Source organism: Bubalus bubalis, chromosome 22, assembly GCF_019923935.1.
Source record: "Bubalus bubalis isolate 160015118507 breed Murrah chromosome 22, NDDB_SH_1, whole genome shotgun sequence".
NCBI lineage: Eukaryota > Metazoa > Chordata > Mammalia > Artiodactyla > Bovidae > Bubalus > Bubalus bubalis.
In genome coordinates, this window is record NC_059178.1 from 53,579,961 (window position 1) to 53,607,510 (window position 27,550).

The 27,550-nt window shown below is 38.3% G+C and overlaps 1 protein-coding gene across 4 annotated transcripts in view; it reads left to right on the forward strand.

Annotated features, from left to right (window-relative positions):
• The window catches only part of CCDC102B (coiled-coil domain containing 102B), a 271,385-nt gene that overhangs the window by 41,414 nt on the left and 202,421 nt on the right, over positions 1-27,550 (forward strand). For all 4 annotated transcript variants that reach the window (XM_044934449.2, XM_044934448.2, XM_025273735.3 and 1 more), the window contains exons 3-4: positions 2,483-2,703; positions 12,567-12,675. In XM_044934449.2, the coding sequence (XP_044790384.2) occupies positions 2,483-2,703; positions 12,567-12,675 (330 nt within the window). The remainder of the gene's footprint in view (positions 1-2,482; positions 2,704-12,566; positions 12,676-27,550) is intronic.

Genomic DNA, 27,550 nt, shown 5'->3' on the forward strand with positions numbered 1-27,550 from the left:
AAGGAGAGACGGCTAGGCGGCCTATTCAAATGTTAATTAGATATAATAAAGAGGAATAGAATGAGGATAGCTCAGTAGGAAAATTCAGTGGAGAAAAGAAGCTGAGTGGCTTGGTTTACGCGGAAAATCAATATAACCCGTGACACCAGGTTAGCTCTGACCACGGAGGCCGCAGGCGCCCTCTCGAATAGCGGAAGGTGCCCCACCTTAGACACCTTCTCGAGTGGGTCTTAGAAGCCCAGGCAAATAAATGGTCGCAGAGGACATCCACGCTCCAGATGGACACTCAGCTAGAAGTTAAAGGGAAGAATGACATGGGGAGACCAAGCGTTGGTGAGCAAGGCCCATAGCTTTATTTTCAACAGGGGCTTTTATACCCTAAGTTACACATAGAGGACAATAGGGGATGCAAAATCAGCAGTCTTTGATGCTTATCAAAAACCAGGGTTTCTTTCCTGCAGATTTATCGTATACAAATGGTTTAGGTGATTTACATCATCTTCTGGCCAGAGGCCTATTAACATTTTATGACTCTTGACAAGGACTTATCAACAAAGACTTATTTTCTCTAAGAGTAATTATTTTAAGGTTTGGCGCCATCCTCCGAAGATAAGATTACGTTCCTATAGGGTGGATGTGTAATGGGTTTACAAAGGAAAGAATTTACTACCTTAAGGGTCTAAAGTTACTAACACCAAGGCCACTACTTATTTTTTCTACATACCAACTATATTAATTAATGCACATTCAAGGATACAATTCAAGGGATGTGAAAACTTGGCAACAAACATTGGCTCATCAATGAAATCTTTTACTAGCTTTATTCTGACAGTTTCTAATTCTCTGAGAGGCTCTAAGCTATTTGAATATCTTAAGCTTCCCGTGCCTCTGGAGGCTGGGAGACTGTAAACAATCGTATGCATAGCTGTAGGTGTCCGGGTAAACTTGTCAGGCGAGTTAGAGAGCCATCTGAGGGGTTTGGATTTAAACACTCCTAATTGCCCAGGAACTTTATTAATTGGAGCTGTAAGTTAACTCTTTGACAGAGAGAGTGAGATGGTGGTGGGGGACAGCCCCCAGTAAAGTCAGAGGCGAGAGCACAAAGCAATAAAGTAGGCAGACTCTGGTTTTTGGGGGGTAGATGCTCGAGAATATCCGGGGGCACTCCCGAGGCTCGATCCCGCCTTTGCGTATGCCGAGCCCCCTTCCTCATGACCTTTGTCACGAGTGGAATGTCTCTCGCCGGCTCCCGGCACTGGGTGACTTCAGAAACAGGAATTATTTTCTCACCATTCTAGAGGCTTGAAGTCTGAGATCAAAGTGTTTGCAGGGCTGGCTTCCACTGAGGCCTTCTTCCTTGGCTAACAGACAGTCGTCTTCTCCCTGTGTTTTCACATGTTTTCCTCTGTATGTGTCTATTGTCGAAATTTCCTCCTCTTAAAAAAAAATTTTTTTTATTGAGTTATAGTTGATTTACAGTATTGTGTAAATTTCTACTGTACAGCAAAGTGATTCAGTTATACATGTGTTGTTTTTCCTGACAATCTCTAGGTCCATCCATGTTGCTGCAGATGGAATTATTTCATTCTTTTTAATGGTTGTGTAATATTCCCTTGTATACATGTATCTTCTTTATCCATGACTCTGTCAAGGAACACATAGGTTTCTTCCATGTCTTAGCTATTGTAAACAGTGCTGCAATGAACACTGGGGAGCATGTATTATTTGGGGCATGTTTTTCTCTGGGTATATTCACAGGAGTGGGATTGCAGGGTCATGTTGTAATTTGATAAATACTGGGCTTCCCTTCTGGTTCAGCTGGTAAAAGAATCTGTCTGCAATGCAAGAGACCTGGGTTCGATCCCTGGGTTGGGAAGATTCTCTGGAGAAGGGCAAGGCTACCCACTCTAGTATTCTGGCCTGGAGAATTCCATGGACTGTATAGTTCATGGGGTTGCAAAGAGTTGGACTGGACTAAACGACTTTCACTTTCACTTTCTTTCATTAACAACCCACAGAACATGCTTAAGGAAACTACAAATTCATGTTATCTCTTTAAATAGTTTATACTATTTACTGTTTATATTATTACTCCTTTCTATTTAATTCTACCTCTAAAACAAAAAAATAATATCTTGCTCTTCTATGATTCCATCTAAAATGTTAAGCTTTTCCATAATGTATAGGGTTTATGGTAGATATAATGTAGATTTCATTGTAAATGAAAACTTTTAAAACACTGTGGGGATACTTGTTTTATTAGAATAAGGTAAGACATTGAAAGGGAAAAAAAGCCTGAGAAATTATAAGTTAAACTCTGACCATATATCACTATTAGAGAATGATAAATAAATGAAAATAAAAATTTGATGTTGAATCATAACATTTTATTTCCATTCAAAAATGTGTTTTTCATGATTTCTATACATTTAATTTTAAAATTCAACACTAACCATTGTTTTGTATTTTTTTTTTCTTTCAGGAAGCGAGTTTGATTATTGACCCATTAAAATTAAGTGAGGAGATGAAACTCAGCCTAGACTGTCCTGATTTATTCAAGAATGGTGTTTCTGAAAATTGTACAGTGAGACCTGGATTAAGACTGCAGGCAATAAATCTGCCTCTGGAGAATGAAATGCCTGAAATTTCAGCTTTGCAGGGGCATTTGGATGATTTCCAAAAAGTCTTATGGAAAGAAAGGGAGTAAGTACTAATCAGTGTCTTCCTTAATGAAGTCTGTCTTTCAAACTTCTTAAAATTGTGAAGCCTTGTAAGCTGGCCATTTGGTAAAGTATTTTACCAATGACTAAAATATTAATTACTAATATTTAAAAATGTGTTGAATTTTATATTCATTTTTTGAATTTTGAAAAGTTATAACATGTTAGTTTTTATCTTTTTTTTATCTTAGCCTTGTTCTCATCATCTCTGGTAGATTCACCTTTATTATATTTGAATTACTAATGTATATGGTTAAAATAGCCTGTGTATTATCTAACTTTTACAGCACTCATAGATTTCAGTGAGTCAGTAAAGTTGGATACGTTAATATTCATAATGGACAGCTCACAATTTTGTGAGGTATTGATTGCCAAAAAAAGATGCTGTCTTCATTGACCATTTGGGGTATAGAGGAAGGATACTGCTGCTGCTGAGTCACTTCAGTCGTGTCCGACTCTGTGCGACCACATAGCAGCCCACCAGGCTCCCTGTCCCTGGGATTCTCCAGGCAAGAACACTGGAGTGGGTTGCCATTTCCTTCTCCAGTGCATGAAAGTGAAAAGTGAAAGTGAAGTCACTCAGTCGTGTCCAACTCTAGCGACCCCATGGACTGCAGCCTACCAGGCTCCTCCGTCCATGGGATTTTCCAGGCAAGAGTACTGGAGTGGGGTGCCGTTGCCTTCTCCAAGGAAGGATACTAGACTTGAGATTAATATGCCCTGACATTCCTCTTGTTCTGACACACTCTACATATGTGCTATTGGATTAACCAAGAGCGTGCTATTGTCAGCTTCATAAAAATATGGATAGAGATGCCTATGTTCCAACGGTCTATTGTTTTATAACAGAACTTCCCAAATGCTGATTACTATTGAGATAGCAATCACCAGGTATTCTGCTTATGAATCTTGAGCAAGAATCTGTATGGACAACTCATCTCTTGCTACATGTGTCTTCAGCTGGGATGGCTCAAAGGATGGGGTGACTTTAGGTGTGTGGGGGTGTAGTGTATCATCTGAAGCCTCACTTACTCCCAGATCTGGCAGCTGATCTTTTTTTCCTCCTCTGGGTGTTAGTTGGAACATCTTCACATGGCCTATTTGTGTGGCCACTTGGCTTCCCCGTGGCATAATGGCTTGGCTGAACGTGAACATCCGAAGGGCACAGAGAGAAATAGATGGTATTTTAATGACTTTGCTTCACAAGTCACATAGTATCACTTCTGCCCTCTGCACTGAAATCTTATGAGTATCAAACATGATGCCTAGGAAAGCAGCCTCTGATATGAATTACTCAACATGAGTTTTTTGTTGTTGTTCCCTTTTTATTACCCTATAAAATTATTAGCTTTCTGTGGAGTATTCGATGGTACTTTAAAATGTGGCCCCTAGATCTGAAAATAATTATTTTTCCATTCTCTTTTGTTATAAGATTCTTAATGGACAGAATAAAAAAAAAAACTGGGAGCGTATATTATCACTGCTGCTGCTGCTGCTAAGTCGCTTCAGTCGTGTCTGACTCCGCGCGACCCCACAGACGGCAGCCCACCAGGCTCCCCCATCCCTGGGATTCTCCAGGCAAGAACACTGGAGTGGCTTGCCATTTCCTTCTCCAATGCATAAAAGTGAAAAGTGAAAGTGAATCCGCTTAGTCGTGTCTGACTCTTAGCGACCCCATGGACTGCAGCCTACCAGGCTCCTCCATCCATGGGATTTTCCAGGCAAGAGTACTGCAGTGGGGTGCCATTGCCTTCTCCAATATTATCACTAAGTATGCATATAACTATATATTATATAAGGATTTTAATTCCCCTGGTTTAAATGGATTGAAACAGTGGTAAGTATGCACACAGACCTCTCACAAATACTCTAAGCTCTATACCAGCCACAAGCCTCTCGTGAGTCCCTTTGACATTTATTCCTACCGCGAATTCCCTTTTTCAGACTCTTTGTACCTCACCATATGCACAGATTATGATAACACAAGTATCTGTGTAGGTGATAAATATTTATTATTCTACTACCAAGTGTAAATTCCTAACAGAAGTGATCAACATTAGTAGCAAAAGAGAATAAAATTGAATTTTATGCCTGCACCCATGTACTGTGCTTAGTCGCTCCTTCACGTCTAACTCTTTGCGATCCCATGGACTGTAGCCCACCAGGCTCCTCTGTTCATGGGGATTCTCTCTGCAAGAGTCTGCACCCATATTAACAATTAATTTACTCTCTAACTACAAGTCTCAGTCAAGTTCTAACCTCCAGGCTTCATTTCTTGAAGGATTTAACTTTTTAGTGGTTATAGACTTCTCTCCAACCCACTTGCATTACTTCACCAACATATCGTAACAGGAATAATGTGAAAATGCTATTTCCGACATGTAAACTCCCCAAGGTGCCAGCTTGAATGATACACCTTTGTGTCTTTACACTCTCACTTGTACACATGCCCTCATGTATACATCATTTATGTTTTGACTTCCTGGGATAAATGAATAATTCCCATGGTAAGTAAATCCTCCAGTTCTCAGCAGCTTGTATATATAAACTGTAGACAGGCTAGAGAGAATGAAGGTGGAAACGGGACTTTTGATTCCATTTTGCTTCCTTACTCTCCCTTTAAGAAATAGTCCCAAGAGTCCATGAATTAACATTAGCCAGCAATCCACAGAAGGAAGTTGCAGAATCTTCTTTTTTCTTCTATATAAGAGAATGTTTCCCAAGGATATAGTATACACAGTTACAATAAATCTGTCTAATTTTTTAAATTCTTCCTCCTGGAATCTCAGTGAGTGGGTGGCTGGAGTTGAGAAGATGGGAATGTACTTTTTTCTATGTTCCCACTTAGTGGGAAATTTCTCTTGACTAGAGTACAACAATTAACCTAGAGAACTCAGGGACTCATTGCCAACATCATCACTGACTAGAACCCCCTCATCGAAAACACTTAAGTTTTTCTATTATTTGTACTCTGAGTATTGTTCAGTTTGATAAATAATTGCTCAGTATCTGGAAGTTGCTTGTGTACTAAGAACTTGTATATTTATGATCTCTTTTAAAAAATGACTTCCCAGGTAGAAATTTTGAGATGACAGAGGGAAAACTGATCCTCACATAGAATGCTGCTGCTAAGTCGCTTCAGTCGTGTCCGACTCTGTGGGACCCCATAGACAGCAGCCCACCAGGCTCCCCTGTCCCTGGGATTCTCCAGGCAAGAACACTGGAGTGGGTTGCCATTTCCTTCTCCAATGCATGAAAGTGAAAAGTGGAAGTGAAGTCACCCAGTCGTGTCCGACTCCTAGCGACACCTTGGACTGCAGCCTACCAGGCTCCTTCGTCCATGGGATTTTCCAGGCAAGAGTACTGGAGTGGGGTGCCATTGCCTTCTCCGAAGAGAGACGATGAGATGAACTATTCTGATGCAGTGTTTTAGCATTTAGAATTAGTTCTAAAGTTAAACTGAAGGTGGCACCTGCATCCTTTAGAAAGTGCTGGCTTTGTGTTGATTAATCTGAGTTTTAGTCTCCCTTTTAATTTAATGTAATTAATTAATTTATTTTTAATTGAAGGATAATTGCTTTACAGTATTGTATTGGTTTCTACTAAACATCAGTATGAATCAGACATAGGTTTACCCATGTTTCTTGATTTGTTTTCAATATAAGAAGAGTTTTGCTTTGCTTCATTAAATGTTGTGTTTTTCTGTAATAAAATTAGATTTTAAATATTGGTGAGATGGTATCCCAAGTTGAAAATGCTCCAGTGACTAGCATGAGATAGAAATATAGATATATACACATACACACACGGATGTGAATATATGTGTGTCCCTCAATTAACATAATGAAAAATTTCATGCAAGTCTGGAAAAGTGCGTGTGTGCTTAGTCGTGTTCGACTCTTTGCAACCCCATGGATTCTAGCCTGCCAGACTCCTCTGTGTGTGAGATTTTTCAGGCAAGAATACTGGAGTGGGTTGCCATTTCCTCCACCAGGAGATCTTCCCGACCCAGGGATTGAACCTGCATCTCCTGTGTCTCCTGCATTGCAGGTGGATTCTTTCTTTACCTGCTGAGCCATCAGGGAAAGCCCATTTTATTGTACCTTTTGATCCCATCTCCTTGCTTTGCCCATGTTCCAGCTCCTGGCATCCACCACTCTATTCTCTGTTTCTTTTATTTTTTTTCTTTTTGATTTTCTTTTTTTTTTTTATTGAAGGATAGTTGCTTTATAGAATTTTGTTGTTTTCTGTCAAACCTCGACATGAATCAGCCATGGTTACATATGTACATCTCTGTTTCTTTAAGTTCAACTTAAATTTAAGCCTTTGATCCATTTCAAGTTAATTTTTGTGTTTTTTTGCCTTTTTTTTTTTTTAACTATAAAGTATCTCTTTTGTGTTTGGGCAGTCCTATACCTATGAGAGAATCTGTCTGTCTGTATAGGCTCTAAAAATGCTAGTACGTTTCTACCTCAGTTCCCTTTGCAGGTAGGCTGCAGACCTTTGACATAGCCATTTGGATATTTTAGCAGAAGGCATTACTCCAAAAAGAGTGGGCCAGAATCCAACCTGGTGGGGGGGGGAAGACAGTGGATGTGGTCACATCTTGTTTTCAGAGCCAAGTGACCTCTTGTGTCTGGTGACACCATCCTGTGACTTGAGTTGGGGGTATTGAGGTCGTGCTGTGATGTCTGTGCCTAAAAGGTGACTGCAGTATGGTGCTGGCAGGAAGACTTTCTATGGCTTTATCTCTGGTGTTTCTGACTCTGCACGTTCCCCATTTGCTTTTCTGGCTCTCCCAGAGATTCCTTGTGCTATTAATATCCCTTTCTGCTTAAATGAGCTGATTGGGGTGTATTGTTTGTCAGTCACATAGTTGATACCGGGATAATGTAAGGCAACAGGCAGTGGGGGCATCTGAGGACCAGTTCTGTGACATGAGGTGGGTTTTTCTCCTGGCTGTGTGCCTCCATGCCTTGGTCTCTGATCCTCTTGGGCATCTCCAAGCTTAACAGTATTCTTTAAAGTCATCGCTTTTCTAATTAAATTACCTATATATGGCTTTGACTGTTTGTTGAAAGATGCTGAAAATGAAAGATATTGAGAGATGTTACTGCTGAAAGATGTAGTTATAAATAGGAGTGAAATCACAAAGTGACAAATATGTTGCATATTAAAAGTATATTTGTATAATTTTTTATTATTCATCATGTAATATTAACTTTAAATTTTAGACTAATGGAAACTGTATATCTAGATCTTATTACGAATTAATTACTTTTGCCTGGCAAAAAAAAATGACGTTTATAGGTCTCTAAGAAAATACTGACTAGATACTTTACAATGAAATTTCACACAGGTTTCAGAAATGAATTAATATATATTGTCAGATAGTAATATTTCAAGGATTTTATTTCTGAAAAATATTTTGATTAATCTTCTTGTCTAGATGTTTAAAATTTATGCTCACTTATTTGATCATCATGGGACAGTTAACAAAGTATCAAAAGATTTCATGGAAATATAATCACATATTCATATCTGTTTATAAAACCATTTTGGTTCATATATTATTTTTAGATCATGAAATATCATATATTTTAGCAGTTTGATTTTTAAAAGTTTATATAATCATATTAAAATATTGTATTTTTTCTGAGCTTTGTCTTAGTAATTTTGTTTTTTTAAAGAATCTGTGCATAAAAGATGCAATATCCTTTAAAGTAAATTAGGTTTGTTTTTCTTTTTTACTTTCTTGTAGTTCAAATATGAAGATAGCTTAAATTCCAATTATAAATTTAAGTATAATTATCAATTTTGAAAATCTCTCTGAAATGTAGAACAAATGGAATAGGTCAGAAAATTAAGGATTTAAAGAATGCCCTTTGTTACGTAAATTTAAGTGTTTACTGTCCTTACGGCCTAATGCTCGAAACAGTCACAATTTTTTTTAATAAAGCTATGCTAAAAAAAATCCAAGCACCACATTGCTATTAAATAAATTTTAATGAATTGCCTGTTCTCTCACTTCTCTGACTAAATTGTACCCTTTTACATAAGAAAATGTATAATTTTCTTTTACTAAATAATAAATAATTTATTATTCTATTTATCATATTCTTTTATTAAATAAGTAAATAATAATAACTTTTAATAACTGTTAGTATTTTTATTTAAGATGCATACTTAAGAGAGAAATAATGTATTTTAAATATGACCAATCTACCTTAAATAAAGAATACAAATGATTATGTATTCATTTTATTGCAAAATTCAATTATTTTTCTTTCATGAACTGGCTTTGGTTACTTATTCTGAATCTAGATATAATCTAAATATAGTTGTATCTTTATACTATATATTTTATACATCAAACTAAGATTAAAAGTTTGACATATCATTTGAAAGGTTCTTCTTGAACTTCTTACAAAACTCTTGAGTATATAGCTACCCCAATAATTCTGATGACATTTTTGAGGATCAGCATTTATTATACAGTAACTATAAATCATTTTAATGTTAATATGAGCTTCTTTTGCTAACATTATAATCTGATTTATTAAAGTGTGATGTTACAAGCTGATGTTGATTTCTCAACACGTGTAATTTTGAATTTATAAATTCAGACTTTTCTCAAATTTTCAAGTATTAGTTTTATATTCCAGTTATAAATATATTAATTCTCAAAATTAATTTTGAGAAAATTTGTCACTGTGCACTTCTTTACACAAATATAGTTGGTTAATATCCCTTAATAAACTTATTTTTTAATTTAAGGTTTTCCTTTTCCTTTTTGAAATTATCAATTACTGACAACATATTCTACTCATGTAATTCTAATAAATTAAAATTGTAAATACAGTGATTCTTAAACATTTTATTGAAATCATAAGCAGTACAATTTTATTATATTTTCAACTTATATTTACAAGTTCAGGTTAATACTTACAAATATTTAAATATGCCTTATCATCTAAAACTTCAAAAGCTAAATGCCAAACATATATGTTAATGTACAATTGACTTTTATGTATTCTTTCTGTATTCAACACAAAATAGTATTTGGAAGCTTGTTCATTGTTTCTGTACTTAGTACTATTCTTGAAATCTCAGACAGAGTTACTAAGGCAAAAATCACAGCATGGTAAGCAACTGGGGTGTCATCAGCTGGCTAGGTCTGTGTATCTATCAGAATTTTTGGAGTCTTTTTGGGTCCTCAACTTCAACAGTTCAGGTTGAGAAAAATGAACATTTTTCTTTGTTCATTGCAATGTATTTGCTGTGTTAATAAGAGATTCCAAAATATAGTCCTATAAATAGTGCTGGTGTTTTTTTTATAATTGAGTCTTTTGAAGTGAAGTAACCAGCCATAACACAGGGTTGAGGGAAATGGGAACCCACTCCAGTATTCTTGCCTAGAGAATGCTATGGACAGAGGAGCCTAGTGGGCTGCTGTCCATAGGGTCGCACAGAGTCTTCTGGACACGACTGAAGTGACTTAGCATGCATGCATGCATTGGAGAAGGAAATGGCAACCCACTCCAGTGTTCTTGCCTGGAGAATCCCAGGGATGGGGGAGCCTGGTGGGCTGCCGTCTATGGGGTCGCACAGAGTCAGGCATGACTGAAGCGACTTAGCAGCAGCAGCAGAGCCATAACAAATTCTTTTACATCCCCTCATTTTATGACTTGATTCATAAACTTGAACAGCTGTTATAGTTGTTTAGTTGTTTCGCTTTGCAACCCTGAGGACTGTAGCCCACCAGGCTCCTCTGTCCATGGGATTTCCCAGGTAAGAATACTGGAGTGGGTTGCCATTTCCTTCTGCAGCAGATCTTCTTGACCCAAGGATCGAACCTGTGTCTCCTGCATTGGCAGGCAGATTCTTTATCACTGAGTCACCAGGGAGTGCCCTCAGTGGGCTTCTTACCCATTGACTGAATTAAACTAATATGTTATGGCCTAGTTGTATTTTAAATTATTTTCATAGTATTGCTAGCTAGAAGATTCATAGTTCTTGTAAATATGGAAATGACATTCCATTGGTAATGTCAGGCACATTTTCTATTTCTAAGACACTGCAAGTGACAATTTTGCCATGTGTCCACCACAACATAAAACATGTATCATTATTTTTCTAGCTTCTTATGTTTTACCACTGTTTTTTCCCCAGCTTTGTCCACCATCTGATCCCCAAATTAAGTCTACATATTTTTCATTTTGTTAGTATCATTTCCTATATCAGCTCTCTTCAGCTGCATAAAAAGATAATTATGATTCAGAGACTTGGGACAACAGTGTATTTTGTCCAGGTGGATGCAAGGTCAGCTGACCTCCACTGGTCCAACTGGGCTTGGCTTCTTGGTAAGGTTGGACTCAGTTCTGCTATGTTTATTTGGAGGACAGATGTTCCTGGGGAAGCTCTTTCCACAGTGATGGCTGAGGCATAAGACAAGAAGCCTAACCACACAAATTCAGTTCAGATTTCTGCAATCTGTCACTTTGGCTAATATCTCATTGTCAAAGCCTAGAATTGAGGGCTGGGGAAAGCAACTCTGTCCATAGAAGCAGAAGAGAGAAAATGAGTATTTATAACAGTAATCTAGTAGCGCTAGAGGTAAAGAACCCACCTGATGATACAGGAAACATAAGAGATGCAGGCTTGATTCCTGGATGAGGAAGATCTTCTGGAGGGAGGGTATGGTAACCCATTCCAGTATTCTTGCCTAGAGAATCCCATGGACAGGGCAGCCTGGCGGGCTACAGTCCATAGGATCTCGAAGAGCCAGACATGACTGAAGCGATTTACCATGCACCCCATACAATCTACTACATGGATGAGGACTGGCCATTTGTAAAGGTTGACCTTTGTTAATTACAACCAGAAATAAACAATTATTTTCAGTGATTCACTCTAACAGACATGTGGGCATGGGAAAAATAATCAGTGATGAGATATTAAAGGACCAGATTTTAATTCAAGTTTTGTCACTTATTCTACAAATAGAGAAATTAATTTCAATTATTTTAACTAATTTAAAAATCCCAGGGAAATTATTAAAACAGAATTTCAAAAAATACAGTATTTTTGTATCTCCAATAAATGATTGATTACTTAAATCGTTAGGTGCGCTCCTTAGTATTCTCTGTCATATCAAAGAATTCTTCATATACAGTCACAATATGAAGTTGGATTAAAACCACGTTAAACTTAGAAACATATATACCTCCTTTGTAAGGAAACAATATGAATAAGAAGCATTGAAAGAAATGAATGAACAATGCAGGAGAAAGTAGGCAGAAAGTCAATTATTTGATACTGGCAAAGCCAAATTAAGTATATTTAAAATACTGTAACAGAGAAGGCAATGGCACCCCACTCCAGTACTCTTGCCTGGGAAATCCCATGGACAGAGGAGCCTGGTAGGCTGCAGTCCATGGGGCCGCGAAGAGTCGGACACGACTGAGCGACTTCACTTTCACTTTTCACTTTCATGCATTGGAGAAAGAAATAGCAACTCACTCCAGTGTTCTTGCCTGGAGAATCCCAGGGACGGGGGAGCCTGGTGGGCTGCCGTCTATGTGGTCGCACAGAGTCGGACACGACTGAAGCAACTTAGCGGCGGCAGCAGCAGCAAACTACTGTAAAGCCAGTTGGCAGAAAAACAAATTAAACTGACTTTTATCCAATATTTGCAATTTTTAATAAGCTAAAAGAAAGTTTTCTGTCATGACAATGATCATATGTAAATATCAAAAATTAGAAAAATAGAAAATATAAAATTGAATGCATTCCTAAAATTGTTTTTAAATTGTAAGACTATTTCGCTTTTGGTTCTCTATTTAGAATGCGCTTATCTTTGGAAAAAGAGATAGAACGACTGGAGTCGGCTTTGTCTGTGTGGAAATGGAAGTATGAAGAACTGAAAGAATCAAAGGCAAAAAGTCTGAAACAGGTAGGGAGGTGTACGATGTAAAGGGAGCATGAAAGTATTTTCTCTGTTCCATGTGTAACCTGGTGGGCAGAAGACTGAATAGACAGAGAAAAGGAAGTTAACAGATTGAATTCCCTCTGTAAGAGATATTTTAACTCCTGTATCAATAGTGGAATCAGTGGAATCAAGCTTGAGCCATAAGAAATCTTGTTCTACATTTTTAATGAATACATTAAAAATGAATACATTCATTTTTAATGAATATTTTAAAAATAACACATTTTTAATGATCAGCCACATGACACAATTAACTATCCAGTTCTGGCACATATGAGGAGATAGACAGCCGAAGATGCCATCATATCAGAGCATCTATAATAACCAGCTTTATCTTACTCTTTTATAAAGCTGTCTGAAAATATTCATTTATCTCAAATGTATTTAGGTTCTTTTCATATTGGCATTATAGTTATTCAGAATTAGCCATTAGCCTTTATACAATTCCTTTGTGCTTTCATCAATAAAATGCTGTCATGAATGCTTTCCATGATTTATTAATATTCATTATTTAAATAATATTGTGTGTATTCTGTGTACTAAGACACTGTGCTAGGCAAGTGTGTGAGATAGAATAATAAGCAGAGCAAAGTAAAGCAAAATATGGAGCAAAAGTACTGACATGCTAAATGCTCTCAAATGAATTACAGTTTAGTTCATATGTGTGCTATACATACACATATATGGTGGAGAAGACTCTTGAGAGTCCCTTGGACTGCAAGGAGACCAAACCTGTCCATCCTAAAGGAAATCAACCCTGAATACTCATTGGAAAGATTGATGCTGAAGCTGAAGCTCCAATACTTTGGCCACCTGATGCAAAGAACTAACTCACTGGAAAAGACCCTGATGCTGGGAAGAATTATAGGCAGGAGGAGAAGGGAAGGGGGCGACAGAGGATGAGATGGTTGGATGGCATCCCTGACTCAACGGGCATGAGTTTGAGCAAGCTCCAGGAGATAGTGAAGGACGGAGAAGCCTGGTATGCTGCAGTCCATGGAGTCGCAAACAGTTGGACGTGACTTAGCGACTGAACAGCAACAGATACACGTACGATCTGTTGGTGTCTAAAGAGGCTGTGTATCAAAATATTATGTAACCATGCCTTAATCTAAAACACTCCTCCACTAGTTCCATCAGAAGCAATAGTTTCTGTTTCTGAAATTCCATATGAATGTTGCTGCAGGTTTGTTTCCAGCAAGTGATAAAGTGTGGAGTCATTGACCCAAGTCTGCCGAAATACAGTGAGGGAATATGCACGGACCTTTGTTGCCTCTTGTTATGGGTCCTTTGCAGGCATCCTGACATTCGTAGAGCATAGTTATCATCATTCACAGGTTTACAACTAGTCTGCTGCATCAACCCAATGTCTCCTGCCTAAAAGCCATTTTTTAAATAAAGATAATTTCAAACTGTGAGAACCACAGACAGTTTGGTAACATTTCTCAATGAGATGTAAATTTTAAAAAGTTAAGCTAGATAAAGTTTATTTCTGCCCTATGGATTCATGTAATACTGTCAGAGGGTTTTTTCCCCATCTTAAACCGTGATTATGTATGTGATGTATGCATGTATATAAACACATTTATGATGGATTCAGTGAATTTATATTTATATTCATGGGTACCTAAGTGAACACGATGTCTCTGGGTGTGAACACTGATATTAAATTGATGTTCTATAGGAAAAATATCTCATAACGCAAAAAACATGTTATGCTTAGGATGTACGTGTATTTGTCTTAGAATGAGTTCTAAATCTGATTGAGAAAATTAATAAAGATAGAATGCATCTTTAATTGAAACCATGCATTTACAGTCTCCTGCCACTAGTGGGCAGTGCAGACTTGATAACATCAATTTAGCTTTTCCAAAGCAACTGTTTTTGAAAAAGCTCATGGTTTTCAGTTGGTTTACAAAATGGTAATTATATTTTAAAACATTTAATGATTTCTATTCAAAGATGATATTTGAGGGTATCAAATTGGAAAATGTCTACTTTAAATTGCTTAACACAGCTTTGTCGATGAGAAAAAAATAAAACCAACATAGAATTTCACAGTGTAAATAGGGTCTATATTTTGATGCCCATGCAGAAATGTATATTAAAACATATGTGATCCTTTTCCTAGATAAAATGATAGAATGTCTGGAATAGAGGAAGCTTCAAAATTGTTGAGGAAAATTTAAGTGTCTGAACTTTTGAATGCATCTTTCAGTTAAATGAACTAAAAATTTGAAAAATGAAGAAAAGTGGCAATGAATGAAAAAAAGAGGATGAAAAGTTAACAGAGATTTAAAAAATATTGTTTGACTTATTTACATGGAATTATTTTTCTAAAATATGTTTATTTATTTATTTGGCGGTGGCAGGCCTTAGTTATGACATGTGGGAGCTAGTCTCCTGATCAGGGATGGAACCTAGGCCTCCTGCATTGGGAGCACAGTCTTAACCACTGGGCCACCAGAGAAATCCCTACATGGGATCTTTTTTTTTTTTAATATTTCTTTCCATGTCCTAAAAGGGAGTTTGTGATATTCAGAGACTTTGGAAGTCATGTAGTATACACATATAATTTACTTTTATAAAACATTATAGAATGTTTAAAAAAAATTAGACAGTAAAAATACTTAGTCACATGTAATTTTTATAGATTCTTTGTTTAATTGTTTTATAATAGATTGTAAGAGACAGGAATCTTACAGTACATTTAGAAGGGTCATTGTACAGAGTTATAAGTGTGAAATATTTAAAATTCAAATAAGTTGATTGACAGATAAAGTTAGCATGATACATCCTCTGGAACTTCATGTGAATTCTCCTTTCTTACTCCACTTCTCAATAGTTCTGATAAATGACCCTTCCTTTCACTGTAGATTTTCATCTATAAAAGTTTTTGAATATTGCATAATTCTTTTTACATGCCTGAAACTTACAAACAAATACATGCCTGGCTAAAAACTGCTAATGGAGAGATTAGCAGTTTTTCGAGTTGGAAACAGATGTGCTTAATAGACCAAGTTTTTTTTAAATGTATTTGAAAGTGTGGTGTGCTTTAGAGGGAAATCATTCTTAAATCACTGACATTTAGAGAAGAGTAAATATGAGAATTTAATGGTAAAATCTAATAGGTATTTAAAATGCAACTTAGACAATGAGCAGCAGTAGAGATGGTTATATTCAAAATGCTGTTCCCATGCTGAATTTAATACTCAGTCAGCTTTCCCTCTGTGAGTCTGTGAATATTGATTTGAAATTGGATTATTAATTCCAAGAGTGCTGTAATGACCATTTTTATGGAACTCATAATATAGAGAATCAAATATTCACATAAGTATTATCAATTACAAATAAGTATGATACCTTGCTGAAGAATTGATGCTTTTGATCTGTGGTGTTGGAGAAGACTCTTGAGAGTCCCTTGGACTGCAAGGAGATCCAACCAGTCCATTCTGAAGGAGATCAGCCCTGGGATTTCTTTGGAAGGAATGATGCTAAAGCTGAAGCTCCAGTACTTTGGCCACCTCATGCAAAGAGCTGACTCATTGGAAAAGACTCTGATGCTGGGAGGGATTGGGGGCGGGAGGAGAAGGGGACGACAGAGGATGAGATGGCTGGATGGCATCACCAACTCGATGGACATGAGTTTGAGTGAACTCCGGGAGTTGGTGATGGACAGGGAGGCCTGGCGTGTTGCAATTCATGGGGTCACAAAGAGTCGGACAGGACTGAGTGACGGAACTGAACTGAACTGACTGATGATACCTTGCTTTAACAATAAGTAACTAATTCTTTACATAATTGAAGCTTTTTTTTTTTTTTACTATATGTAGAGAAAACTGCTAGTATTTTGAAATTGGCCTTAAGCTAAATATGAAATTTTAACTTTTTAATCTTTCTTTGAAAATTTTGTTCTTTTATCTGGTGTCTTTTTAGGGACTTTGTTTAGAAATCTTCTATCTTCTTGTGATAATAGCAACGTCCCTAGTAGTTTATCATTTACAGTGTTCTTTTATAAATATTTGTTTTAAATACTTGTAGTGTTAGTCGCTCAGTCGTATCCAACTCTTTGTGATCTCATGGATTGTAGCCCTCCAGGCTCCTCTGTCCACAGAATTTTCCAGGCAAGTATACTGGAATGGATTGCCATTTCCTTCTCCAGGGGATCTTCCCGACTCATGGATAGAACTCCAGTCTCTTGTGTCTGCTGCGTTGGCGGGCAGATTCTTGAACACTGCAGCACCTGGGGAGAGTAGGTGAAATCCTAGACTAGTTTTCTTATTACCTAAGAGGCTGCTGCGTACATCGCTGAAGATTTTAGATTTTCCAGGGCTCTGAAATGAACCTTCACGTCTATCGTCCCATGCGTCATGAAAATCTGTTCAACTTGTTCTTTGCAAGACATAAATTAGCTTATCAGGAGAAAGAGTGATACTGATAAAATACCATATTAGAATTCTATAAATGTATAAGAACAATGAAGCCTATGGGATATCACTTTGCTCATACAAGTGCCTTCAAGACCTTTTAAACAAACGTAGTTAAGAATAATGTAAGCACTAAATTACGTAAGTCAGAATTAATTGAACTACTAGTGGATAATTTATGACATCGTCAAGGTAACCCTCAGAACACTGATATGACTGACTTAACTCTGAGGCTATTATAAGTATTATGAAAGAAAATTAGGCTACTCAGAACCTACTTTACTTGTACTAATAGAAACATAAAGTGGTAAAGAAAAATGATAGGTTGAAATCAGATGTTTTAGCATCTGATGAAGTTAACCAATACTAATTTAAAATTTTAAATATATTACAAAGAAGTCAGCTGATATTTAATTAACCTACACAAATGAATACTTTGAGAATGATGATTAAAGAGGATTGAAAAGATAAAAGAAAAGGTCTCTAAGGGAGTTACACAGTGGCCATGGCTAGTAGTCTATCTGTGAACATCTTTATTCTTTGTTCCAGCTGACAGGACACTTTCCAGTGATGCATGCCTCATAAATCCAAAAATTCTGGTTTTATCTTTTCCTGGAAGAAATCCCTATACAGGGATACTCAGTTAAGACCATTCTGGAGATAAGGAGCCAGCTTTTAGTAAATAGCATGAGCTTTTTTTTTACTTGCAAGGCAGTTTTCATGTTGAAAAGGAGATTGGATCAAGGCATTCTGCTCGTGTCAGCTCTGCTATGTATATCCTGACATCAAAGGTATTGATTGTATACACCTGAGTGAAGGAAGCAGCTATAAAACAGGAATGAGTAGTACACCATTTAAAAAACTGTGATATAAAGAAATCTGAAAAATTCGTGCCCATTATCCAAAGATCCCCTGGAGAAGGAAATGGCAACCCACTCCAGTAGTCTTGCCTGGGAAATCCCAAGGACAGAGGAGCCTGGTGGGCTACAGTCCAAAAGAGTTGGGCGTGACTTAGCAGCTAAAGAACAACTGCAATACTGTATTGTTAACTACAAGTACTATGCTGGACTACAGATCTCTCGAACTTATTCATCTTGCTCAATAGCAACTTTCTATTCATTTAAACACAATTCCTCATTTTTCCTTACCCTGCTCCTAGCCCCTGGTAACCATCCTGTTCTGCTGCTGCTGCTAAGTCACTTCAGTCGTGTCTGACTCTGTGCGACCCCATAGACGGCAGCCCACTAGGCTCCTCTGTCCCTGGGATTCTCCAGGCAAGAACACTGGAGTGGGTTGCCATTTCCTTCTCCAATGCCTGAAAGTGAAAAGGGAAAGTGAAGTCGCTCAGTCCTGCCTGACTCTTAGCGACACCATGGACTGCAGCCTACCAGACTCCTCCATCCATGGGATGTTCCAGACGAGAGTACTGGAGTGGGGTGCCATGGCCTTCTCCAACCATCCTATTCTACATTTCTGTAAATCAGGCTGTTTTAGATATACCTCATATGAGCATCATGCTGTATTTGTCTTTTTGTTATTGACTTATTTCACTTAGCATAATTTCCTCTAGGTTCATCCATGTTGCAAACGGCAGGATTTCCTTACCTTTAAGGCAGAATGAGATTCCACTGTATGTATGTACCTCATTGTCTTTATTCATTGACTGTTCATGGACATTTGGCTTGTTTCCTTGTCTTGGCTGTTGTGAATAATGCTGCAGTAAATATGAGGAGGGCCTTCCCTGGTGGCTCAGCAGTAAAGAATCCCCCTGCAATGCAGGAGCTCCGGGTTCGATCCCTGGGTCAGGAAGATACCCTGGAGGAGGGCGGGGCAACCCACTCCAGTGTTCTTGGACAGAGGTACCTGGTGGGCTACAGTCTCTAGGGCTGCAAGTAGTCAGACACGACTGAAGCGACAGCATGCACGCGTGCACCCACATATGTGCGTGCAGATATCTCTTAGAGACCCTGATTTCAATTATTTTGGTTATATATCCAGAAGTGGGATTGCTGGATCACATGGTACTTATAGTTTTAATTTTTGAAGGAACCCCTGAACTGTTCTCCATAGTGGAGATTTCCCATATACCTCCTGTCCCTGCCCATAAAAGCCTTTCCAATGGTCAATATCACTCAACAGAATGGTACACATTTTACCAAGGATGAAAGTACATTGACACATAATCACTCAGAGTCTACCATTTACCCTAGGGTTCAGTCTCAGTGTGAATGTACCTTAGGGTACGTTCTATGGGTTGTGACAAACGTATCCTGATATATATCCACCATGATGCTATCAAATGTAGTGTTTTTACCGTTTTAAAAATCCTCTGCTCCATGCATTCATCATATCTTGGTTGCTTCCAAGTTTTAGCAATTATGGACAAGGCTGGTATGAACTTCTATGTCCAGGGTTTTATGTGGTTTTCAACCCCTTTTCCCTGGTAGCTCAGCTGGTAAAGAATCCACCGGCATTGTAGGGGACCCCGGTTCGATTCCTGGGTTGGGAATATCCCCTAGAGAAGGGAACAACTACCCACTCCAGTATTCTGGCCTGGAGAATTCCATGGACTGTATTAAATCTGCCTGTGGTGCAGGAGACCCAGGTTCGATCCGTTGGTTGGAAAAATCCCCAGGAGTAGGAAATGGCAACCCACTTCAGTATTCTTGCCTGAAAAATCCCATGGACAGAGTAGCCTGGTAGGGTTGCAAGAGTCGGACAGGACTTAGTGACTAAACCACCACTTCCACAATCCCTTTCCATTTTTCACAAATTTGTTTTTAATTGGAGAATAATTACAATGTTGTGTTGATTTCTGCCATCAACACACATGAATCAGCCATAAGTATACATATATCCCCTCTCTCTGGAACATCCCTCCCGCCCCACGCCCCTCATCTCACCCCTCAAGGTCATTACAGAGTACGGTGCTGAGCTTCCTGTGTTGTACAACAATTTCCCGTTTTTTTTTTTTCCTACAAAAACCCCGTAGCCAAGATCGCTTCAGTCACATCCGACTCCCTGCAACCCTATGGCCTGTAGCCTGCTAGGCTCCTCTGTCCATGGGGATTGTCCAAGCCAGAATACTGGAGTGGGTTGCCATGCCCTCCTCCATGTTATCGTCCCTACCAAGAATTGAACCTGAGTCTCTTACGTCTGTTGTGTTGGAATGCATGTTCTTTACCACTAGTGCCATCTGGGAAGCTATCTTTTTTACCCCTGATAATGTATATATTTCAATGCTATTCTCTCAATTGGTACCCGCTCTCCTCCCACCATTGTGTCCCCTAATTATTACCCCCTGGTAAATGGGTTCCAGTCTTAGATTATTTTCTAGGCCACTGATCACCTTCTAAACAGCAGTGTCTGAATAAGGCATCCTCAGGGCTGTGTCCAGGATAGCAGCTCCAAGTGTGGCACGTTATGTGGGAGGAACTGAGCGTAGCTGCTCAGATGAGAAAGAGCTCTGGACATGGTGGAGACTCAGAGCATCACGCCCTCTTCTTCTAGGCTTTGGTGCATCCTAATTAGTACCAGTAGTTTTAAAGAGAGTGGAGAAATCATAAAGACAGAAGGCTCTGTTAGCTGGTATTTTTACAGAGATCATATGGGAGAACTGAAAAGGCGCAGATGACACAGTAGAACAAAGAGTATTCTTTGAAATGCACTTTAGAATGTGTAATTCTCACTTGAGGCAGTTTTCTTTTGTAATATAGTTCTGAGGTTGTGATCAAAGCCAATGGAATATATAATTCTATATTCACGTTAACATCATCTAGTATACACAAAAGGAGATGCTGATGAAATCTCACGAGGGTTCTCACGTGGATAATCTGGATATTATAAAAGGAAGAGTAAATAATCTTTTTCTTCAATTGTACCAAGTTAGCAAAATGCATTAGATTCAACTGAAAATAATTTTTTAAAATATATATGTCTAGGTATCTCTCGAAAGATTTTGATTTAATTGGTTATGAGTGATGATTATCTGTGTATTTAGAAGCTCATTATCCTGCTGCACACCTTGAACTGATATCTGCTGCTCTAAAACATGACCTGGAGAGGAGGGTGGGAAGTGTGGAAATCCCCAAAACCCGCTGTGATAATTTCACATTAAAGCTCACCTTGGCTTGGCCACCACCACGTGCCCATGTATCTGGTCAAACATTATTCTAAGTGTGTCCATGAGTGTGTTTTGAGATAAAGTAGCATTTGAATGAGTAGACTCAGTAAAGCACATTGCCCTTCCTGATGTGGGTGGTCCTCATCTCATAAGTTGAAGACCTGAATAAACAAAAAGTCTGACCTACATGCAAGTAGCAGAGCACACACACACACACATGTCTTGGTCTGTTTCGCTAAAGAACCAAAATACATCAACTTTACCAAAAAATCCATAACCTGACCATATCTTCCCTCTGCAAGTTCTAGTTTCTTTCTGCTCAATGGTTTTTTTTTCTCTTTTCCACTTGTATTAACATAACTGGCATTGAAAGAGCTACATGTACTCCTAGCTAGTCACATCAATATAAAAAGAAAGAAATGCTTTATATAGTTTATGACATCTTACTTCTGGCCTATTTTCCATTGTTCTGACTTTTTTTTCACTACATAGATGGTTTTCGCTGATTCTAGATAATGCATTGTTTATACAAAAGCCACAAAATCCCAAAGAAGAAAACTGATTTTCTCAGCTCTTTCATCATGGGAAAGACTTATACAGATCAGGTTCAAATCTCCAATGATTTTGAAATGCCATATGTTAGGGGAAAGGAAGAACATATTAACAAGTTTCAAGTCACCAAATTAGTGAAAAATCATGTAAAATGGAATGTTTCCAAGAGAAGTGTAATTACGTTACAAACAACATCATATGCAAAAGTTCGAGTGCCATTTTAATATTGACAGAGAGAGTTTAAGTATGAAATCTTTGAATTGATTTTGAATCACATTCACAATGATAAATTATCTACAAAGAGAAGTGGATGAGGAGGCTTCTTGATTCTTCCTAAAATAGGGATGCCAAGGAGACAAATTAAAGAGGTGAAAACTTGTGTTTCAGATTGTTTAAGAATGCTTCTAACATATGTTCTTTGTGACTTAAAATTAAATTAGAAGATTTAATTGCTGTAATTCTTTTGATTAAATTAATCTTTCCTTTTTACATATTTTGATAGGTTTATTTATATATAATTCAGGCTTACCAGGTGGCTCAGTGGTAAAGAATCCAGCTGCCAATGTAGGAGATGTGGGTTCAATACGTGGGTTGGGAGGATCCTCTGGAGAAGGAAATGGCAACCCACTCCAATATTCTTGTCTGGAGAATCCCATGGCCAGAGGAGCCTGGCAGGTTGAAGCCCATTGGGAGTCACATATGACTTAACAACTAAGCAACAACAACAACAGATACAATTCACATACCATGCGACTCATTGTAAAGAGTGTGCTGCAACTTGGGCAGCTGTCACCATGATCATCATTGGTTGAGAAAGAAACCCTAGATCCTTTAGCGTGCATGAGTGCTTAGTGTTGTCTGTCCCTTTGTGACCCCATGGACTGTAGCCCACAAGGCTTCTCTGTCCATGGGATTCTCCAGGCAGGAACACTGGAGTAGGTTGCCATTTCCTTCTCCAATGCATGAAAGTGAAAAGTGAAAGTGAAGTCGCTCAGTCGTGTCCAACTCTAGCGACCCCATGGACTGAAGCCTACCGGGCTCCTCCGTCCATGGGATTTTCTAGACAAAAGTACTGGAGTGGGCTGCCATTGCCTTCTCCGTGGTTTACTGAAGAATAAATAGTTATTCTGTTTCCCATTATGATTCACTTGGTCATGGTGGTGGTTAGTCTCTAAGTCATGTCCAACTCTTGCAATCCCATGGACTGTAGCCCACTATGCTCCTCTGTCCATGGGATTCTCCAGGCAGGAATACTGGAGTGGGTTGCCATTTCCTTCTTCAGGGGATCTTCCTAACCCTGGGATCGAACCCATGTCTCCTATGTTGGCAGCCAGATTCTTTACCATCTATGCCACCAAGGAAACAGATCTTTCAGCAGTCACTTCTTAGTTCCCTAAAATCCCCACAGCTTTAGGTAATGACTGACCTAATGTAGTACTGTAGATTTACCCATGCTGGACATCTCATAGAAGTGCAACTTGAAATGGCTTCTTTCAACTTATGTAGATTTTTAAATTGAGTTTCTATAATCTGCCTTCTTACCAATTATTCCTATGACAACTCAATAAAGAAACATACTGATTTTTTTAATGGTTAAATTTTCTAATGTTTAGAAAAATTTTCTAATTTTTAGAAAAAAGTTAGGAGGCATAATTTTCTGTTTCCCACACATGCTTAGTTGCTCAGTTGTGTCCAACTCTTAGTGATCCCATGGGCCATAATCTGCCAGGCTCCTCTGGCCATGGGATTCTCCAGGCAAGAACACTGAAGTGGGTTGCCATTTCCTATTCCATCTGTTTCCCATAAGAAAATATATTAACATTTAGCTGTTTTATGCATGTCTGAAGCAAGAGGTTAACATTTTTATTTTATTTTATTTTTTTTTAATTTTATTTTATTTTTAAACTTAACATAACTGTATTAGATTTGCCAAATATCAAAATGAATCCGCCACAGGTATACATGTGTTCCCCATCCTGAACCCTCCTCCCTCCTCCCTCCCCATTCCATCCCTCTGGGTCGTCCCAGTGCACCAGCCCCAAGCATCCAGTATCGTGCATCGAACCTGGACTGGCAACTCATTTCATACATGATATTTTACATGTTTCAATGCCATTCTCCCAAATCTTCTCACCCTCTCCCTTTCCCACAGAGTCCATAAGACTGTTCTATACATCGGTGTCTCTTTTGCTGTCTCGTACACAGGGTTATTGTTACCATCTTTCTAAATTCCATATATATGCGTTAGTATACTGTATTGGTGTTTTTCTTTCTGGCTTACTTCACTCTGGATAATAGGATCCAGTTTCATCCACCTCATTAGAACTGATTCAAATGTATTCTTTTTAATGGCTGAATAATACTCCATTGTGTATATGTACCACAGCTTTCTTATCCATTCATCTGCTGATGGACATCTAGGTTGCTTCCATGTCCTGGCTATTATAAACAGTGCTGCGATGAACATTGGGGTACTCGTGTCTCTTTCCCTTCTGGTTTTCTCAGTGTGTATGCCCAGCAGTGGGATTGCTGGATCATAAGGCATGTCTATTTCCAGTTTTTTAAGGAATCTCTACACTGTTCTCCATAGTGGCTGTATTAGTTTGCATTCCCACCAACAGTGTAAGAGGGTTCCCTTTTCTCCACACCCTCTCCAGCATTTATTACTTGTAGACTTTTGGATCGCAGCCATTCTGACTGGTGTGAAATGGTATCTCATAGTGGTTTTGATTTGCATTTCTCTGATAATGAGTGATGTTGAGCATCTTTTCATGAAATATATTAATTGAAATGAAATGAAATGAAATGAAAATGAAAATATATTAACATTTAGCTGTTTTATGCATGTCTGAAGCAAGAGGTTAACATTTTTAAATGATATTATTTTTCTAAATGAAAACTTTGATTTTGACAGATGTTCGGGTACATATACTTAGTTGCTCAGTCGTGTCCAACTCTTTGGGACGCCATGGACTGTAGCCCGTCAAGTTCTTCTGTCCACGGGGAGTCTCCAGGAAAGAATACTAGAGTGGGTTGCCATGCTCTCCTCCAGGGGATCTTCCAGACCCAGGGATTGAAACCAGATCTCCTGAATTGCAGGTGGATTATTTACCATCTGAGCCACTAGGGAAGCCCAAGATTACTGGAGTGGGTAGCCTATCCCTTCTCCAGGGGATCTTCCCCATCCAGTAATTGAACTGGGATCTCCTGAATTACAGGCGAATTCTTTACCAGCTGAGCTACCAGGGTCAGATACATAGATCATCAGATGTATAGGTCATCAAGAGACGGAGACTAAACAGGAAAACAAAGAAAAACATTTCAGTTTCTAAAACTTTGCAGAAAAGAAAGATATTCTTTCATTATTACCAAAGTTGGTACTAATTTCTTACTTGGTGAAGTTAAATCACACACTTTAGCCCTAATAAATATATATATATATATATTTTTTTTTTGGATAATAAATATATTCAAACATGACTATTTGATTTTTCCTAGTCTTCAGTTCAGTTCAGTTCAGTCGCTCAGTCATGTCCGACTCTTTGCAACCCCATGAATCGCAGCATGCCAGGCTTCCCTGTCCATCACCAACTCCTGGAATTCACCCAAACTCATGTCCATCAAGTCAGTGATGCCATCCAGCCATCTCATCCTCTGTCGTCCCCTTCTCCTCCTGCCCCCAATCCCTCCCAGCATCAGAGTCTTCTCCAATGAGTCAACTCTTCACATGAGGTGGCCAAAGTACTGGAGTCTCAGCTTTAGCATCATTCCTTCCAAAGATATCCCAGGGCTGATCTCCTTCAGAATGGACTGGTTGGATCTCCTTGCAGTCCAAGGGACTGTCAAGAGTCTTCTCTATCACCACAGTTCAAAAGCATCAATTCTTCGGTGCTCAGCTTTCTTCACAGTCCAACTCTCACATCCATACATGACCACTGGAAAAACCATAGCCTTGACTAGACGAACCTTTGTTGGCAAAGTAATGTCTCTGCTTTTGAATATGCTATCTAGGATGGTCATAACTTTCCTTCCAAGGAGTAAGCATCTTTTAATTTCATGGCTGAAGTCACCATCTGCAGTGATTTTGGAGCCCAAAAAATCAAGTCTGACACTGTTTCCACTGTTTCCCCATCTATTTCCCATGAAATGATGGGACCAGATGCCATGATCTTCGTTTTCTGAATGTTGAGCTTTAAGCCAACTTTTTCACTCTCCTCTTTCATGTTCATCAAGAGGCTTTTTAGTTCCTCTTCACTTTCTGCCATAAGGGTGGTATCATCTGCATATCTGAGGTTATTGATATTTCTCCCAGCAATCTTGATTCCAGCTTGTGCTTCTTCCAGCCCAGCATTTCTCATGATGTACTCTGCATATAAGTTAAATAAACAGGGTGACAATATACAGCCTTGATGTACTCCTTTTCCTATTTGGAACCAGTCTGTTGTTCCGTGTCCAGTTCTAACTGTTGCTTCCTGACCTGCATATAGGTTTCTCAAAGGCAGGTCAGGTGGTCTGGTATTCCCATCTCTTTCAGAATTTTCCACAGTTTTTTGTGATCCACACAGTCAAAGACTTTGGCATAGTCAATAAAGCAGAAATAGTTGTTTTTCTGGAACCCTCTTCCTTTTTCCATGATCCAGCGGATGTTGGCAATTTGATCTCTGGTTCCTCTGCCTTTTCTTAAATCAGCTTGAATATCTGGAAGTTCAAGGCTCAGGTATTGCTGAAGCCTGGCTTGGAGAATTTTGAGCATTACTTTACTAATGTGAGATGAGTGCAATTCTGCAGTAGTTTGAGCATTCTTTGGCATTGCCTTTCTTTGGGATTGGAATGAAAACTTTTCCAGTCCTGTGGCCACTGCTGAGTTTTCCAAATTTGCTGGCATATTGAGTGCAGCACTTTCACAGCATCATCTTTCAGGATTTGAAATAGCTCAACTGGAATTCCATCACCTCCACTAGCTTTGTTCGTAGTGATGCTTTCTAAGGCCTACTTGACTTCATATTCCAGGATGTGGATCTAGGTCAGTGATCACACCATCGTGATTATTTTGGTCATGAAGATCTTTTATGTACAGTTCTTCTGTGTATTCTTGCCATCTCTTCTTAATAGCTTCTGCTTCTGTTAGGTCCATACCATTTCTGTCCTTTATCGAGCCCATCTTTGCATGAAATGTTCCCTTGGTATCTCTAATTTTCTTGAAGAGATCTCTAGTCTTTCCCATTCTGTTGTTTTCCTCTAGTCTTACACTATGGTAATTATGTGCAGCTTCAGGCAATGTTTAATTAAGAATTAAACGATGCTAATCCTTAAAAATCCTGTTTTCTAAAATTAAAAATCTAAAACATGCTTTTGCCTCCCTAAAAACTTTAATGTTCTGTAGTTTCATGTTCTATATACAAAAACAGAAAATGCTATAAAGAACCCCAATGGACCCCATACACTATATTTAGTAATTATGTCTCATGGCTGGACTTTTTTAAACCTCTATGATCTTCATCCCCATTCCCAATTGCATTATTCCATCTGGAAGCACTTTCATTTATATCTCAAAACATAAGGCCTCTTTTTTTGTTAAACACAGCAATATCATTTTCAAACCTAAGAAATTAACATTACTTTGCTAATATCAAATACTCAGTGTTCAAATGTCCAGTTTTTAAATAAACATCAATTTTATTTTCACAGATGACTCATTTGAATAAAAACTCAAATGAAGCTCAGACATTTTAATTGG